This window comes from Callorhinus ursinus, unplaced genomic scaffold (assembly GCF_003265705.2).
Source record: "Callorhinus ursinus isolate GAN/ISIS: 27379988/994484 unplaced genomic scaffold, GSC_fseal_2.0 scaffold108, whole genome shotgun sequence".
Taxonomy (NCBI): Eukaryota; Metazoa; Chordata; class Mammalia; order Carnivora; family Otariidae; genus Callorhinus; species Callorhinus ursinus.
In genome coordinates this window covers 430,277-447,868 of record NW_027397170.1, presented here as the reverse complement: position 1 = coordinate 447,868, position 17,592 = coordinate 430,277, and the positions used below count along the sequence as shown (strand labels likewise).

The following is a 17,592-nucleotide window of genomic DNA, read 5'->3' as shown; positions in this document are numbered from 1 at the left end:
GACTATAGAACTTGTTTGAGGGAGGACATTTTCGTGACAACCACTCCCCCAATTCCCACACACTGAGTGGCTAAGGTGACCTGTTTACACTTAGCTCTCCCGGAACCCTTCGAGGGTTGGGATCATTGTGGTTTTCTGTGTTACCAGAGTCTCATCTGGTGCCTTGAATGAATGTCTGTAGTAAGCTCAGCAGACCGTACATCCACGAGAGCAGGCACCCATTTCATTAACCACAGCACGGAAAGACCCTTGTCTTCATAACTTGTTTGCCTATTGGGAAGTTCTTTTTGATCACTAACCCATAATCTTCCACCACTGAGGGGGCTGCTGCCCCATTTCTTTTATGCTAGTGTTGATTTCCTTTAGATCCGATGCCTGTTTTTTTCCCAAACCCACCACTACTTTCTCTTTGTCCCAAATCTTTGCTCTTCTGTCTCTGCCCAGAATATTTGCTTTTGCCTTTCCCCCCACCCCTCCCCGCGGCTTTTGACATTTTATGTCTATGCTGTTATTCCACCAGGAGCGCATGCATTTGGTGGGCCTTGAAATTAGAAGAAAGGGGTGCTAGTGTAGGATATGCCACTTTGTTGTTTTGTGACTTCTCTGAATTTCAGCTTCCCCATCGTTGAAATGAGGCTCATTTTATTGTCCTAATTTTTTTTCAGAATTGTCATGAGAATTAAAAAAAAAAACCCTCCATATCTTTAAATTCTAACATTTAGCGGTTGTCCAAATGATTTCACAAACCTTAATTTTATTCCCGCACCCCCCCATGAGACAGATACAGCTAATGTACCCATTTTACAGATGAAGAAAAACAGGATGAAAGATGAGGTAACTGGCTGAGATCATATAGCTACTAAGTGGCAGAACCCAAACCCAGGCCTTCTAATTCAAAATCTCATGAGCACTCTGTCTTTGGGGAAAAAAATCCCAACCTAGAAAAAAAAGCCTATGAAATGCTATACAAATAGGTTATTATCCCTCTGTGGCAAGGGTGAATAAGCCCAAAGAAGCATCATGCCTGACGCTGAGTTGGCTGGCCTGTAAAGGCGTCTGTCCTTTCCCATGGCGCCTCCTGACTCACCTGTTGGACAGGTAGGGGGAAGGGGAGAGTAATGAGTCTCACCTGCTCAGAGCTAGGGTGGGGCAAGACACACCCCATCCTTCCCATTGGTTCTTTCCCTAGTCTTACTGACAATCCCTTGCCCAATCAGGAGGAAGTAACCTTCTATCTGCCAATAGGTGCGGAGTGAGGATGGAACCTCAAGTTGGAGGCCGTCCCCAGAGCCGACTAGCAGTCCCTGGGGCCAATGGCCAGCGGATAAACAGAGGCGGCGGTGGAAGAGGACTGGGCGCGAGGCTCCGCCCCTCGATGGGACAGTCTGGAGAGGCAGCCAGTGAACCCTCCTCAGCGGGTGGGCGTTTCCCTCAGGGGCGGAGCTTCGAGGGGGCGAGAGGCGTGGCTTGGCTGTCAGGTCCCTTCGCCTTTTGTTCGGTTACTGAGTTGCTGCTTTGGCCAGAGTCCGGAGCAGCCGCCGCCCGAGCGCGCCCAGCTCAGTTCGCTGCCCGCGCCGGCTCCCAGCCCGGCCCGACCCCTACACCCAGCCCGGCCAGGCTCCACAAGCAGGTGCGGACGATCGGGGCAGGGATCGCTGGGGCGAGGGAAGGGCGGCGAGCGGCCGAGGGGCCGATCCCCGCCGTCTCCGGGCAGGTGAGGGAGCGAGCCAGGGAGCGCCACCCTGCACCGGCGGCAGGGGGCGCGCTGGGGTCCTTGGGCGCGGCGACTCAGGGGGAGCGAGGTTCCGGCCTTGTGCGCTGGGGGCTGCGTGAGCTGGAAATCAGAGAAGGGCGGGGAGGGATGAGGGCAGGTGCCTCTGGGGTCGCGCCTGACCTGCGGCCGGTGGAGCTCACCCGATGCCGCGTCCCCGACTCTCGCCCTGACTCTTGTTGAGGGAGACTTTGCCTGGCTCCTCCGCGTCCCAGGGCTCACTCTGTAGTCAGGAATGTACAGTTCGGGAAACTTGCTGCCGCTGGTGTCTTTGGGGCCACCCTCACCCCACCTCACGCGTCATCTTCGCTTTCCCTCCCTCTCTACTCCCCCAGGCTTGGGTGGGGCCCTATTGTCTGCGCCCGGCTTGCCCGACCGTGGGGGCCGAGCGCACATTTTCTCAGCGTCGCGGGCCCCACCTGCGGAGCAGGTGAGCACTCGGAGTGCAGAGGCCCAGCTCTCCAGCGCCCCGGCCTCATAGGTACTGTACTTGCGGCGCCTCCCTCCGCCCCGGTGGGTGCCGGGCTAGGGCTCCGCCATCGGAGGTGGGATGGGATGACAGCGGGACTGGCGCAGGGCCCGGCTGCGCGCCCAGCTGGTGTCTGGCACCCGTGGCTTGGACTGGGGTCTGAGCGGAGGGGTAGTGCCTGGTTGGAGAATTCCTTGGCCCAGTTTCCAGTAGCTGCTGCTTCCAGAACGTCGGCAGGGGAACAGGACTACTCTTCTCCTCTAACCTCTTACTGTCGAAAAAATCACCCCAAACAAACTTTCTAGGAGGAAGTATTCACGGCAGCTTTCTCTGCGGGTTTAACTGCCTCCTTGCCCAAGGGTTTTCCCCCCAGGCTTAGGGGGTCCGTCTTGGGACAAAGCCCCCTCCCCGAGTCGGCCCGGCTGAGCCAGGGCCAGTGCCTGCGCTCTGACCCTATCCTCCCTGCCCCCACCTCCATCCTGTTTGCTGGGCCCCTGGGGCCCGAGGTGGGGGCAGGGGTGGGGGGGTGGGCCAAAGGGGAAGCAGCTTCTTCCTTCTCTTCCTGCCTCCGGGGACCACCACACCCCCTCGCTTGAGGCCTGCGCCAGTGGCTCTCTCCCAAGCTTTGCCCCCTCCCCAGGAATGGGGGTGGGGCCGCCAAACTGATGAGGGTGGGGGGAGCGATTGTTCTGGCCTTCCCCCCCCGCCCCATCCCCCACCTTATATAGCTGGCTGGTCTTTGAGGCCGGAGAGTGTGGAGCTTGGGGTTTGGTTTCCATTTGATTTCTGGGTTTGAAGGTGCGTTCCTCCTGGAGGCTGTTGCAGTCTGTCTCCCGGCCACCCCTTTCTGAGAGCGGGGTGGGGTGAGTGGAACAGGCTGTGCGGCAGAAGGTTTCAGGAGAGCTGCGTGAAGGCTCCCTTCACCCCAATTTCCTGAGAGCCCCTTCCCTGGGCAGAGCTGGAGATCACCAGGCTCTCAGCACTGGTTTTTAAAAATCTGAAGTGTGGTCTTTCTGCGGGGATTTGGACGCCAGCCTCCTTGGGGACCGGAGGGGAAATGTAAGAGCCGGGCTCTCCCTCAGTCCGGGGGTGAGGGGAGTATGGAGGGGATCAGGGTTGCTTGGCCTGACTCAGTTGGGAAGACCCTACCACCTCTTTCCGGGTTGAAGTTGGGGGAGTGGGCAGGGGTCAGACCCATCCCCATGGAGTGCCCTGAGTTAGGGGGAGGCTGAGGAGGGAACCCCATCCTTCTTTTCTAATGGGTAGTGTACCTTTGGGGAGCCAAATGTTATGGAATTTGGGCAAAAATAACCTGTTTTCCTTCTTCTGTGTGCCCAAGTGGAGGAGGGGAAGGCATTGTAATTACATTGGTTAAATGATTAGTTTAGCTAATCTGGTCTGTGACTGATCAAAAGATAATACTGAGGAAGTCTTGCTAGGAGGTGCCTGGTGGCAACTGGTGGTTCTCGGACTGGAGGTAGAAGGGGGAAAGGTAGGATCCAATGAGTCATTTCTTGCTAGATCAAGCACCAGCTTGGGTGACAGGAGCCCTCTCCACCCTGCCCCACCCCCATTCCCTCTGGAACCTCTGTTCTGGCTGCCAGCACTGAGGCTCCCCGCTGAGGGTCCCCGCTGGAGGCTTGAGGGGCAGGTCCCGATGAGGGGTTGGGGAGAAGATCCACCTGAGAATGGGATGGGGTGATTGGACTGTCAGTGGAAGGGCGGTGGGCCAGTTCTGAGCACAGTGAAATGGGCGTGGACTGAGCTGGGTTTGAATCTCGGCTCTGCCACTCATTACCTGTGTGGCCTTGGTGAGGTCCCTCAGTGACCTCTGCAAAATGGGAGTAATACCCACGACCCAATAAGTACTTGACAAATGGTAATTAAAAATGCACGGGAGGACTTTACAGATACCAGCACTTTTCTTTGAGTGTTCTCACTTATTCCTGACGACAGTCCCTAGAGGCAGGTATCATTACCCCGTTTGGCAGATGAGGAAACTGAAACTCAGGGGAGTTAAGTAACTGGCCCAAAGATGCACATCGAGACCCATGCAGGGTCAAGACTAGCCTTTGGGTCCTCTGGTTCCAAGCCCAGAGCCCATCCTGCTGTATCATGTATGACCCCACTGCAGCTCTGGGAAGAACCTGCTACTGCTCTTTGAGAGCCTCTGCTTGGGAGTTTGGGGAGAGGAGAATTCTAAATGACCCAGCCAGGTTTGTGTGGGTGGTGAAGGTGGGGGCAGGTTGGTCAGGAGGGGGTGACTCATGTCCTAGCCTCCAGCCCTCTGAAACTTCCATGGCTTGGTTTTTAGTTCCTGGGGGAGGGGGCCATCTCCCCAAGGCCAGGGGCAGTGGCCATGTGTGGAGGAGGCTGGTAGGGCAGAGGAGGGCAGGGGTCAAAGCTGCTGCTGCCTCCTGGCTTGCCCCGGGCCAGATCCTGGGATGTTCTGGGCTTGTCCCTATATAGGGAGTAGGGCCTCCTGCTTTGCCTGGGGCTGGGGCTGTGCCAACATAAAGGGGAGCCTGGTCCCTGGGGAGGAGAGAGAAATGAGAGTCAGATTTAGGACTGGGCCACTGGGCTGTAGGATTGTGCCAGTCAGTACTGCCTGGCTGCTCTGGGGCCAAGAGCTGGCTGTCCTCTGCTTGGGAGCCCCGGAGCCCGGGAGCCCGGGAGCCTGGGAGGGCCTTTCTGGTGATGGGGTGTGGTCAGCCAGAGCCTTGGTCCCTGAGGGAGGGGCTGGTGTCACTGCCCTCTCAGACCTGTCTGGCTCTGGCACCTCTGCCAGCCGGGCACCTGACACCAGATGGGTCTGGGAAATGGGGCCTCTCTCTGTGTGGGTGCAGCCTGGGCACTGAGCCTGTCAGCACTGGGCTTTTGGATCCCTTGAGGTCAAGAGGGGCCCCCGGGCATGGGGATTATTGATCCTGGAGAAGAGAAGGCTGAGGGGACTTGATGTGACAGAGAAGGAAAGAGAATGATCTCAGTCCTGACTGACGCTATAAAGAGGGTGCTGGGCTTGTGGTTTTCCATCACCCTTGGGGATGCAAGAGCCATGGGGACTGATGCTCTTAGGGAAGGAATGGAGGCTAGACAGGAGGAAGGACTTCCTGTCTGTTAGAGATGAGCTCTTGCATTGCTGAGTAAGAGGGAGAGATGGAAGGTCAGAGGTGACTCTTCTCTGAAGCGGAGGAAGGAGGGGTCTGTCTGCGGGAGCTGGAGGAGGGCCATTGTGCCCAGGAGAGAGGGCAGGCAGGAGTCAGTACCTTTGGAGCCAGTCTGAGGTCTGTTGGGGTCCCTGGGGTAACTCGCAGGGTGGTGTCTTCTGGGAGAAGAGAGTCCTTGGCAGTAAGAGGGACAGGTATCCGTGAGCCGGCTGGCCCAGTGACCCCTGTGAAGAGAAAGAGAGGTGTGGCTGGGGCAGGCCACCCAGCTTTGTGTCCCTGCAAGTGACATTTTGAGGCCTCTCTCCCGGGACATGGTTGAATCTGATGGTGGTCTGGGGGCATGGACTGCCCCAATTTCTAGCAACTTCCTTGGCCAGGCCTGAAGAGAAAGCTCTTTGCTCAGCCTCCTGGCACCTTAGCCTTTGGGGGCCCTCAGGACAAGAAGCTCTGCCCTCTGTGACCTGCAGAGTGTGGGTTCACAGGTCTGCTTTCCTTCCCACTGTAGGGACACTGGGCTGAGTGTCTGGGACAGGCAGAGTTGGGATGGGGCTGGGCAATCAGTATGCTTATTTGGGGGTGCTGAGGAGGCTGGACTCTCTGACACCTTCTCCCTCTTGATTGAAAAAGTAACATCTGATCATTGTAAAAAATAACTGGAAAGTTTAGAAAAGTTTACAAGAGAAGAAAAAAAAATCATCCATAATCCCACCACTAACATTTCTTTCCCTCTCTTTTCTTGTTTGTTTCTTTTTTTTTTTTTTTAAAGATTTTATTTATTTGACAGAGAGAGACACAGCGAGAGAGGGAACACAAGCAGGGGGAGTGGGAGAGGGAGAAGCAGGCTTCCAGCTGAGCAGGGAGCTTGATGGGGGGCTCGATCCCAGGACCCTGTGCTTCCGGGAGAGGGTCAGGCAGATTGCTGCAGAATGAAACCCTGGGGCATCACCCCCTAAGGAGAGGATGCCAGCTGGGGTCAGGGCTGCCCAGCCCCCCTGCAAGCCCTGGTGTGTGAGGCCTCACTGACAAAGTCAACCCTTTGCTGTTTCTTGAGGCTGGGTGCGGTGTGTTTCCATTCTCAGGAGCCCTGGTTTGGGGTGATCCGCCAGTTTGGGTTTTTGCCCACAAAGGGTCACCAGCAGAGACAGGAGCTCCAGCTGGAGTCCTCTGCAGGGGAGCCGGGAGGTCCTCAGGGTCGAGCCACCTGGCCCTGCATTTCCCTCTCTTCCAAGTCCCCTTCATTTTCCCACCCTGGTTTGTTTGCTTTGGGAAGGAGCCCAGAAGGAAGAAAACAAACAGCAGCTGGGACGGCCTGACCTGAGCCTCCCCCACCCCCAGTGAGTCCTGGGCCGCAGCTTGGGCTGTCCTCCAGACCGGCCCGGAAGTGAGGGTTTTCCTCTGGAAGCATCCAGGAGGATGGGCTCCTCTGTCTTCTCCTGTCCCCAGGGCCCTGGCCATATGTGGCGCCCATTTCGGTCTCTGCCTGCTCGGAATGACCATTCTGAAAGGAGAGACTACAGAATCTGTCAAGGAACCTCTCGTCTGTGGGGTGTTTGCTGCTGGGGCCACCAGTCTGACGGGAGAGGCCTAGCTGGGAAGCCCCAGCCTGATGGGGGAGACGGGGCTCTCAAGGGAAGCAGTCACATCTGTCTCTACTTTTCTAGGGTCTGTTTCTGTCTGTTCTTGGGAGCGCTGGCCAAAGCTCTGCTGGAGTCAGAGGCAGTGGGGAAGGGTGGGGGCTGGTGACCCTGCTCAGCCCAGCCTCTCTCCTGGGACTGCTATGTGGGGAATGTCCCGGCCTGACTGGCCTGGCCACCCCTGGATGCAGGAAGCTGCTCATGTGACTGGGGAGAGAGGAGAGAGCAGAGGGCAGTGGGCAGAGCAGTGTCTCCCCTCCTGGACCGGACATAACTCCTCCTCCCCAGCCACACCCTACCCCACTCCTGGGGCTCAGGCCTGGGGCTGGGAGGCAGACACCCTCACTGGTCCTGGGCCCCAAAAAGCAGGCCGGCTGCTGGCCCCCTTGCCAGGCCCGACTCTGCTGGCCTCCTCCTCTGCCATGCCTTGGCTTGGCTAACAGAAGAAAGCTGGCCTGGGCCTTTACTGTGGACAGAGGGCTTCCGCGGTCACGGCTGTGTGAGATCCATGAACCACACGTGGTCTCAAGAAAGGAGAGCTTGATCATCTCTTCTTTGCAGATGAGGAACATGAGGCTTAAGGAAATCGGGTGACTTGCCCGAGAGCACATAGCCACTGAGTGGTGGGGCTGGAAGGATCCCCTCTCCTGACTCCCAGGTTCTCCTGCCCTGCCCACAGGCCCCCTCCTCTGTCACTGAGCCCGTGTCACTGAGCATGTGCACGGCTGCTGGCCTCTGGCCCAAGGAACTTCTAGAGGGCCCTGCCTGCTCTTCTAGCTCCCTCATGCAGTGTGTCTAAGCCTCCTTCCAGCAGGCCTCCTGGGCGGCCGATTCCGGCCCTTGTTTCTAGGTGTTTTACTGACCCTGTTTTACTGACGGCGGTGCTGGTGGGGGCAGGGGCCTGCGGTAGGTTGGTGGCAGGGTGTTTTTGTTTTTGTTTATTTAGTTTTCAAAAAACATTTTATTTTTAAGCAATGGCTACACCCAACGTGGGGTTAGAAGCTACAACCCCGGTGTCAAGAGTTGCTCACTCCTCCGACTGAGCCGGCCAGCCCCTCCCCCCCCCGCCCCCGTGGCAGTTATTTTGAGTGTCAGGACTGGACCACACTGTCCCTGGGCCGTCTTGGACTTAGAGTGCCCAGAGGGCAGCCTGCTGAGGTGGCCACACCGGGGAGGAAGCAGGAATGAAGGGGAGGGTGTGTCCAAAGCTCGCCTGCACACTCCTACCCAGTGTGGACCTCTGTGGGCAGGCTCCTTGGCGCGCCTTCTCTGGGGCCCGGGCTCCTCTTCCTGTCGCCGGTGCTGTCCCCACCCCATGCTGTGATCTTGGAGCTGGCTTCGGCCGCCTGTGTTGCCCACAGTAGAGCATGCTGCTAAACAAAGGCCCCCCGTGTCTGGCTCTGGCCGGAGCGCGTGGGCAGGGCCCGTCCCTGTCTCGCCCGCTTCCACCCTGGCTCTGTCCGGGGGGCATTGTGGCAGGTCCCGTGCCGGGTCCAGGGTGGAGAGGCGCGAGACCAAGCTGGGTGCGGCCCCCTCCACCCTGGGAACTGCCCAAACAGCACTTTTGTTTTTTGGTGATAGAATTCCCCTGGTTCTCCTGGGAGCTGGTGAGGAGGAAGGTGGGGCGGCCTGTCAGTCCTGCCTGAGGTCTGACTCCTAGCCTTCCTCCTGTAGGAGGAGCTCACCCCGGAATCCTTTCCTCGAGAAGCGTTCTGGTGTGTGTCCTCTTTGAACTGTGTGCCGTCCCTGCCCTGGCCCACCCTCAGCCTTCTCTTGTCTGTCTTGGGAAGCGGGAGTCTTAGATACCAACGTTCCTCTGAGATCAGCTGGGCCACTCTTTCTGTGGATGAAGCACAGAGGGCAAGTAATCGTCTAAGGACACCAGTAAGCTTGTGGCAGAGCTGGGACCAGGACCAGGGCCTGGGACGCCTGATTTCGTAGCCGGTGCTCTGCCTCCAGCTGTGAGTCCCCCTGGCCTCCCCAGCCTCTCCGCCTGCTCGCAAGGGGCTCCGCTCTACCCACGCCCCAGCCACCCGCTCGCCTTGACCGCAGGGCGTCCCCTGTTAGGAGCCAAGGGAGCAGCCCTTTTTAGCGGGCTGGACGCCGGTGTGCAGCGAGGCCGACCCTATCTGAGCAGAGCGCTGCCCTGTTCTCAGGGTGGTGTCTCAAGTCTTCTCAACTGGAAATTGGGCGCGGATAAATGCCCGCCAGGGTGGCTTTGAGGGAAGCGTGAGATTCATTTGACAGTAAAAGCAGCTGAGTGTCCCTTCCCCCATGGATCCTTTGACCTCCCTGTGGCTTCTGTCTTGCCCTGGGCAGCCGCCAGCCCTCAGCTTCTCTTGGCTCCAGGCCTGGGGCTGGCGGGGGGGGTGGGGTGGGCGGTAGAGGGGTGGGCGGTGGGGGGTTGGTGAGGGGCCTGCTGGGAAAATGCCCCTCCTGTGGCCAGCCTTGACCTCGGTGGTCCCCGTGGATATGGGACTGGCAAGTGGTGGTGGTGGGGGGTGATCTCTGAGGTTCAGGGTGAGGCCTGCGCCCCTCTGGCTGGGCTGAGAAGCCCCAGGGGTAGGCGGCGGTCTCTGCTGGGGAGGGGCTCTTCCTGGCTCAGATGGAGTGTTCTTATGATCGGGGCTGGACATTTCCAGTTTGTCCTGAGCAGATCTGACTATAAGGCTCAGCGCCCAGATGTGGGCTCCGCCCTCTGCCTGGCCTAGCGGCATTTACAGGGTCAGGGCAGCTCTTATGTCCTGCTGGGGTTTTACCTCCCTTCGGCAGCACTGGGATGTCCAAGGCCTCCTCCCCGGGGTTTTCTCCTCCCCCCGGGGCGGCTCTGTGACAGGCTCTCTTCTCCAAACTTCTCTCTTCTTTCTCTCTCCCACCTCCAGTGTGTGGTTAGGGTGGGGGCGGGGGGCTCCTCCTGAAATAGCCAGTGCCTGGGAAGCAGCTGGGTGCAGCTGGTGGCACCCAGCCTGCTGTCTGGTGCGTTCTGGGCCTGCTTCTGTTTATCAGCTCGAAACTCTGAGTCACTTGGGGTGAAGGGAGGAGAGGAAGGAGGCGGCTGGGAGCCAGTCTGGCTCCTGCCTCTGCCTGTTCAGGTGCGCTCATAGGCAGGGAAGGAGCCCGTGTCACCATAAAAGGCAGGGAGGCCTGAGGATCATTCATCCTCCTCCTTGAGGGTGGCCCTGGAAGACATACCCGGCTGATCTTTGTTCCTGGGGTGGGGCCAGCCTGAGCCAGCTGAACCACCCTGGGCCTTACCCACTTCCCTGTCACGATGGGGACAATAGGTTTGAGGGGCTGCGTCGCGTCCACCTTTGTGGGTGGACCGGCCTGTGGTCTGTTTGCTGTGTGAGGCCACACTGCGTGTGCAGAGGCCACAGACTGGGGTGTCCCTCACGCCTCTGCCTGGTCCCAGCTCTGCCATTTCTCTGCTGTGCCACCTCCCCTGGTGGAGCCTCAGTTTCCCTGTCCGTAAAGGGGGGAGCACCCGCTTGTGCGGATGATGGCGTTCATGAATGCTCTGGCATGGGGCAGGCCCTCCCTGGAGCACAGCTTCCCTTGCCTCTCCTCCCAGGGGCTGGACTCTGGAGGTCAGCTCCCGAGACAGGGAAGCCCAACAGACCAAGTGAGAATTCACCAGGGGTCCACAGTAGGGCCCAGCAATTCATGAACCTCAAGTGCCCCCAAGTCTCTGCAGGGGGAGGAAGGGGTACCTGAATAGCAGTGACACCCCTCCCGAGGCCTGCCCCACCCCTTATCTCTAGTCTGGGTTCTAGGAGGAGAGGAAGTGAGAAAACCCCTCCGAGGGAGAGACAGTGTTGCTACGTGGCCACCGGCCACCAACACTGAGCACCTACTATGTGCCTGGCACCAGGCTGGGTCTTTTACAAATCCAGCCTTCACGACAGCCTGCGAGGGATGTGGTGTTACCCCATTTTGCAGATGAGGGTTGGGCTCTACGGAGAGGTGAATTGGCCCAGTAGTATGTGGCTGATACTGGAACTGGTCAGTGGGGCTCAGAATTCTGGAAAAGGCTTCTAGGAGCTGGGGTGCTGGGGAGACAGGGATCTCAGGGCTTGGGCCTCTGGGGTCACTTGTGATCCTCGCCCCATCTTCAGGAAAGATCCTGAGATCCTGGAGTCTCCAAGGGAGCCTTTGACGGCTCCCAGCAGCCTCCAGGGCTCTCCAGAGAAACCTGTCAGACTGCCTCCCTGCCCCGCCCAGTTTCCTGTCCAATGCTTGGGGTGTAGGTACCTCACCAGAGACTTTCCCAGAGAGCCCCATGCACGGGGGTGGGTCTGCAGGACCCCAGAAGCTGCTGGAGGTCCTGAGTGCCTTTTGCTCCGGGAGTGTTGGGTGGGGACAGCAAGGTGAGTGAGCCCAGGGCTGGGTTGGGGGCATCTGGTTCTTTACTGCCGCACTGCCCATAGGGCTCGCTCCCCCCTGGGCTGGAGGTTAGAGATCTAAGCCCAGGACTCACACTTGGGTATCCCAATGTGGGCAGTCCCTCCCTGGGCCTGGGGATGGGCTGAAGCTGGGGGCTGGGCCAGATCATGGGATGCCTCCCCGGAGCCAGCTGATTTCCTGTCCCTCCTTTGTGTCCCCAGCAGCCGCCATGGAAGTGATGAACCTGATCGAACAACCCATCAAGGTGACTGAGTGGCAGCAGACGTACACCTATGACTCTGGCATCCACTCGGGTGCCAACACCTGTGTGCCCTCGGTCAGTAGCAAGGGCGTCATGGAAGAGGATGAGGCCTGTGGGCGCCAGTACACACTGAAGAAGACCACCACCTACACCCAGGTGCCCCAGAGCCAAGGTCAGGATCCCCGGGGACTCTTGAATGGAAACTGTTCCACGGAAGTACTTCAGCAAAAAGCCAGCCTCGGCCCTGTCGGGGCAGAGGGAGGCCGACTTTAGGGGGCTCCTGTCTGAGGGAGGAGGCGCAGCTACTTCAGGGTGCCCCCATCTGAGAGGGCGGTGGATTCCTCTTCCTTGAACCTCTCGTATGGAGGGGAAGCAGAGACCCTTCCTGCCAGTCTGAAGTCATGGTCCTGGTCCTCGATGAACTTATAGTATAATGTCGAGGCATCACTATTGCCCTCAGGGGACCCACAGGGACTATCAGGGAAGATGGTCCTTTTGCTCCAGGAGCCTCAAATTTGATGGGGAGGCAGGGCTCCCGATGGGGGTAGGAGGAGACCTACAGATAGCCTGAGGCCGGGTGGTGGCTTGAGGCCCCAGCTGCTGGCCCCTGGCCCTGGGGCTTCCAGCTGGGACCCTGGCCTCTCTGGGGGGGAGAGGAGTATGTGGGCCCTAGACCACTGTCCACAGGTGCCTCCAGGGTGCCACGCATTGAGCCGGATGAGCTGTGAGTGCTGGGACAGGTACGGGGTGGGCTGGGACAGGTGCAGGCCCTGCGGAGCTCAGCCTCAGCGCCCGGGGCTCTCCTCCCTGACAGCAGGCAAGGGCCCCTTGGCGGGCCTGTCATTGTGTTGGTAGCTCAAAGCCCAGCATTCAGGTGGGAAAGATCTGTGGGTGTCTCCTCCTTCCCAACTAATTGGAGGGTGGAACTTCTGCCTCTCTGTGTGTCTGTCCCCCAGGGCATCGGGATGCCTGGGAAGCTTGGGCACCTATATGTGGGACTCTGGACCCACCCAGGGGGTGGAACCCGGAGTCTGAGCTGAGAACCCACCTCCTGCTTTCTGAAACCCACACTCCCGCCTTTCTCTCTGATCTGCTGTATGATACTGGGTGGCCCTCTGGGCCTCTATTTGCTTGCCTATGTAATGGGAGAGTTGCCTCCTTTGGAGATGATGAGGATATAATTAGAATCGTGAGATTTCAGAGTTGAAAGGAGACCTAGGTTGTCTCCTGCTACCTCAACCTGGTTGTTAAGGGAGAGGTGTAGGGTTGGGGTTTGGGCTCTGGAGTCAGGCTGTCTGAGTTCAGACCCCAGCTTGGGCTCCTAGAATCTCTCCATGCCTCAGTTTCCCCATCTGTAAAATGGAGATAATAATAGTACTTACCGGGTTATTATGAGATAAATGACAAAATATAAGAAAAGCATTTAATTCACTGCTAAGCCTATAGTAAGTACTCAAAAAAGGTTAACTATTCCCATGAATAGTAACATTCACTAACACTTTTGTAGGGATGTGTGTACTACTACATCCTTTTTTTCAGAGCAATTTACAACTAGTATTTAATTCCCATAAGAATTCCCTGTGATGGACGGAACAGGTGGGGCCCCATTTTACAGCTGACGTAACTGAGGCGGTGGTGACCTCCCCTGGTTAGAGGCAGAACCGCATGAGGGGTGTCGCTGGGGCCTTGGTCGGGGTGGCAGCTAGCCCCGAGAACCCACGTGGGCTGTCTACAAGGCCTGCCCTGCTCCCCAGTGTACCTCCCCATGCACCTCCTATGGCTCAGTCCCTGCCCGTTGCCCCCCACCCCCAGGTGACCTGGAGTACCAGATGTCCACGACGGCCAGAGCCAAGCGGGTGCGGGAGGCCATGTGTCCTGGTGTGACAGGGGAAGACAGCTCACTGCTGCTGGCCACCCAGGTGGAGGGCCAGAGCACCAACCTGCAGCGGCTGGCCGAGCCGTCCCAGCTGCTCAAGTCAGCCATCGTGCATCTCATCAACTACCAGGATGACGCCGAGCTGGCCACCCGGGCCCTGCCTGAACTCACCAAACTGCTCAACGATGAGGACCCGGTCCGGGAGGGGTCTGGCCAGGGTGGGGGCGGGGCAGAGAGGGGACAGGTCAGGTGTCTACAGGGGACCCCCTACCCCGGGCCGCATCAGCGGGGCAGAGTTTGAGCTGGGTCCCTCTGAATCCTCTGGACGGGCTCACCGGGCCCCTCCATCTCACAGTGGCAGCTGGCCCGGCCCATCTGCTCACTTTTTCCCATCCCTCCCCCTCCCCCTCAGGTGGTAGTGACCAAGGCAGCCATGATTGTGAACCAGCTGTCCAAGAAAGAGGCGTCGCGGCGGGCGCTGATGGGCTCGCCCCAGCTGGTGGCGGCCGTGGTGCGCACCATGCAGAACACCAGTGACCTGGACACGGCCCGCTGCACCACCAGCATCCTGCACAACCTCTCCCACCACCGCGAGGGGCTGCTTGCCATCTTCAAGTCAGGCGGCATCCCTGCCCTGGTCCGCATGCTCAGGTACCCACCCCTACTCACTGTAGGATCCTGGGGATTCCCCTCCCTTGGGCTTCCATACAACATTTATCAAGGACCTACTGTGTGCCAGGTGCAGCCCCATGCCCAGTCCTGGGGCTCAGCTTCTCACGGCCTAGCAGGGGAGGCGGCATGTAAGAAACTAGCAGGTTAGTCCCCAGGATCCAGTATAGGCTAGGGAGTGGTCTGCCCAAGATTGCTCAGAGCTCTGTGCACTCTAACAGCAGGGTGCCAACGGGTGAGCGGGGCTTGGCCCGGGTAGATGAAGGGAAGAGTATCCCAGGCAGAGGGAACAGCAGAGAGAGTTCCTTGCCTCCCGTATCTTTCCCAGCTTGCGAGGTTCATCGGTCTTTCTCCTTGTATCCATGCCAGGCTGTGAGTTCCTTGAGGTTGGAGATACCCTGATCCCCTCACAGGACCGCTCTAGCACATGGCCTCCCATGTGGTAGTTCCTTAGTAGACCTACTGTGCGCTCAGTCCTGGGCGCAGGGGGAGTCGTGGTCCTGGCAGTGAGAGGAGTGGTGCGCACTGTGCACTCGGGGCCGAGCGGGGCCGGGCTCAAGGGACGATGATATTTTCGTCAAGGGCTGTTTCCACAGGGGTGTTGGTATGGGGAAGGCTTCCTGGTGGCGGGGGGCTAGCCCACATTCACGCCAGGCCCTTGGGACCCGACTCACATTAACACCCTGCCCGTCGTCCCAGCTCCCCCGTGGAGTCGGTCCTGTTCTATGCCATCACCACGCTGCACAACCTGCTGCTCTACCAGGAAGGCGCCAAGATGGCAGTGCGCCTGGCAGATGGGCTGCAGAAGATGGTGCCCCTGCTCAACAAGAACAACCCCAAGTTCCTGGCCATCACCACTGACTGCCTGCAGCTCCTGGCTTACGGCAACCAGGAGAGCAAGGTGGGCTGCGCGCCGCCCCCAGCCCAGCCCCGCAGTCCTCCGGAGCGTCACCTTCTGTCCAGCTGCAGCTTCCGGCCACTTTTTAGGTTACCTCCTTACCCTTTTTAGGTTAAATGTGTGAGTGTATGCAGCTGTACATCTTTCATCATACACCTGAATATTTTGAGGAAAAGGAAAAGGAAAAAATGTCACCATCCTCACACAACCACTGCTATCTCCATATGCTTCCTGCAGGGCCGTCCTGTGGGCGTATTTGTACGTGGTTGTAGCCTTGGCAGATGTACAACTTTGCATCTGTTTTCTGTGTGTTTCTTTTAAAGATTTTATTTGTTATTTGAGAGAGAGAGCACACAAGAAGGGTCAGAGGCAGAGGGAGAAGCAGGCTCCCCGCTGAGCAGGGAGCCTGATGCAGGGCTCGATCCCAGGACCCCGGGATCATGACCTGAGCTGAAGGCAGAGGCTCAGCCTACTGAGCCACCCAGGTGCCCCTGTTTTCTATGTATTTAACATTTTTTTTTCTGTATCTTGAGAATCACCCTCTATCGTGGCAAATAGCATTTCATGAAGTGGGGGCCCCAGACGTTATTCTTAGGGAGGGCATTTAGATGGCTTTTGATTTTCTACCTTTATAAACAGTGCTGTAATGAGCATCTTTGGGCACACAGCTTTTCCCAAAGCGTGGACAATTTTTTTCATCAGTGGGGCTAAGGGTTTTTAATATTTCTGGGCTTTTACCCAGATTGCCAAATGCCTTCCAGAAGGATTGTATCACTTACAGCGTTGGTAGTGATGGTGTCTGTTAGTACAGTTTTACCTCATCCTTGTCAGCATTGTGTATTATCCTTTTTTCAAAAATTTTGGCATTTTTAGTTGTCACAAAAGCTATTCAGGTTTTCGCTGAAGTTCAGTAGTGACAGCTCTGTCACGCCTCTCCTTTCCTTGTTCCTTGTCATACTTCCTGTCTGTCTCACATTCGTTCTCCACCGTCTCCCCCTCAGCTCATCATCCTGGCCAACGGAGGGCCCCAGGCCCTCGTGCAGATCATGCGTAACTACAGTTATGAGAAGCTGCTCTGGACCACCAGCCGTGTGCTCAAAGTGCTGTCCGTGTGTCCCAGCAATAAGCCTGCCATTGTGGAGGCTGGTGAGTATGGCCTGCAAGGATGGCCCACGTGGCCAGGACGGCTGGGGTGGGGGCCTTGTCCAGCAGCCAGGCTTGGGGTGCCGTGCTCCCCGTGGTCGACGTGCTCCCTGTCCCTTGCCCCAGGTGGGATGCAGGCCTTGGGCAAACACCTGACAAGCAACAGCCCCCGCCTCGTACAGAACTGCCTCTGGACCCTGCGCAACCTATCGGACGTGGCCACCAAACAGGTGAGGGAGGCGTTTGGGCCTGGGTCCACCTCTCCAGCCACCTCGTCCTCCCTTCTTGCCGCACGCAGGCTCCTGTCTGCAACTCTGACCTTAGGAGCCATGGGAGGCCTGAGGCCAATAAATCTTGCCCCGTTGTGGCTGAGGCTGGAAATACCCTGAAATCCCTCCGTCCTTTAGCTTAAGGCTCTAATGGCTGTTAAGGATTCAGGAAGGGGAATAGAAGAAGGGGCTGATGTTCCTAAGCTGGACTTCAGGTGGTCCCTGGGGAACAGTTTTGACCTAGATCCTGCGGCGAGCAGCAGTAATGTACCAGGAGATAGCTTGGGGGCTCTGGTGACTAAACACACAGTTTAAGGAAAAATGCAGTTTTAGGACAAGACTCCTGGTCCCTCCTTCCAACCTCCCGACTACCATTCCTAAGAGGCCCCCTGCACCCCATCAACAGGCTGTTTATTCAGTCCCGGCCATGTGCTGGACCCTGCTAGGCACTTGTGGACATTGGCTCGCTTACCCCTTTCAACAGCTAGAGGTGGAATAGGGGACCAGGTGGTTAGATGAAGAAATGGGGGCCCAGGGGATTATGTAATGGCCCTTGGTCACAGCTAGTAAATGGCAGAGCTGGGACTCAGCAGTGTCATCCCAGAGCCTGGAGTCTTCCTGTTCTACCACAAGGCTCCTGGGGCTCCCCCTGGGAGAAGTGGGGCTTCTGGGTCAGTGATGTTCCCTGAAACTAGATTTGGCCTGGGGACCACTGAGAGGGCAGCACGAAGGCCCAGAAAGGTGAGAAGCCAGGAAGAGCAGGCCAGCTGGGCTACGGAAGCACGTGGCCTCAACAGTTTCCTCCCGGCCCTGTCTGGGTCTGAGGACGCAGAGGGGCAGGGGGTGGGAGGGAAGAGCACAAGCTTAGAGGCAGGCCTGGGTTCCGAGCCGGCCCACTGGCTGTGGGTGTGTGGGCAAGCCGCTCTGAGCGGCAGTTGCCCGGTGGAATAGCAGCACGGGCGTGGAGGCTCCGAGGCATGCGGGCAGGGCCCATTGACTGTTAGCTGAGTGGGCTTCAGACCCTGTCAGGCCATCTCCTCCCCCCCCCCCC

The 17,592-nt window shown here is 58.1% G+C and overlaps 1 protein-coding gene across 6 annotated transcripts in view; it reads left to right on the top strand.

Moving 5' to 3' along the window:
* Positions 1-1,477: 1,477 nt before the first annotated feature.
* Positions 1,478-17,592, top strand: part of JUP (junction plakoglobin) — a 23,073-nt gene continuing 6,958 nt past the window's right edge. The window contains exons 1-8 of one of the 6 annotated variants that reach the window (XM_073889477.1): positions 1,481-1,630; positions 8,716-8,901; positions 11,646-11,858; positions 13,499-13,758; positions 13,975-14,213; positions 14,931-15,132; positions 16,131-16,275; positions 16,399-16,502. In XM_073889477.1, coding sequence (XP_073745578.1) covers positions 11,654-11,858; positions 13,499-13,758; positions 13,975-14,213; positions 14,931-15,132; positions 16,131-16,275; positions 16,399-16,502 — 1,155 coding nt within the window. In that variant the 5' untranslated portion in view covers positions 1,481-1,630; positions 8,716-8,901; positions 11,646-11,653. Of the gene's footprint in view, positions 1,631-1,694; positions 1,715-2,112; positions 2,253-8,715; positions 9,003-11,645; positions 11,859-13,498; positions 13,759-13,974; positions 14,214-14,930; positions 15,133-16,130; positions 16,276-16,398; positions 16,503-17,592 lie in introns of those variants that run through there. The other 5 variants (XM_073889476.1, XM_025861851.2, XM_025861852.2 and 2 more) reach the window with 5 other exon arrangements.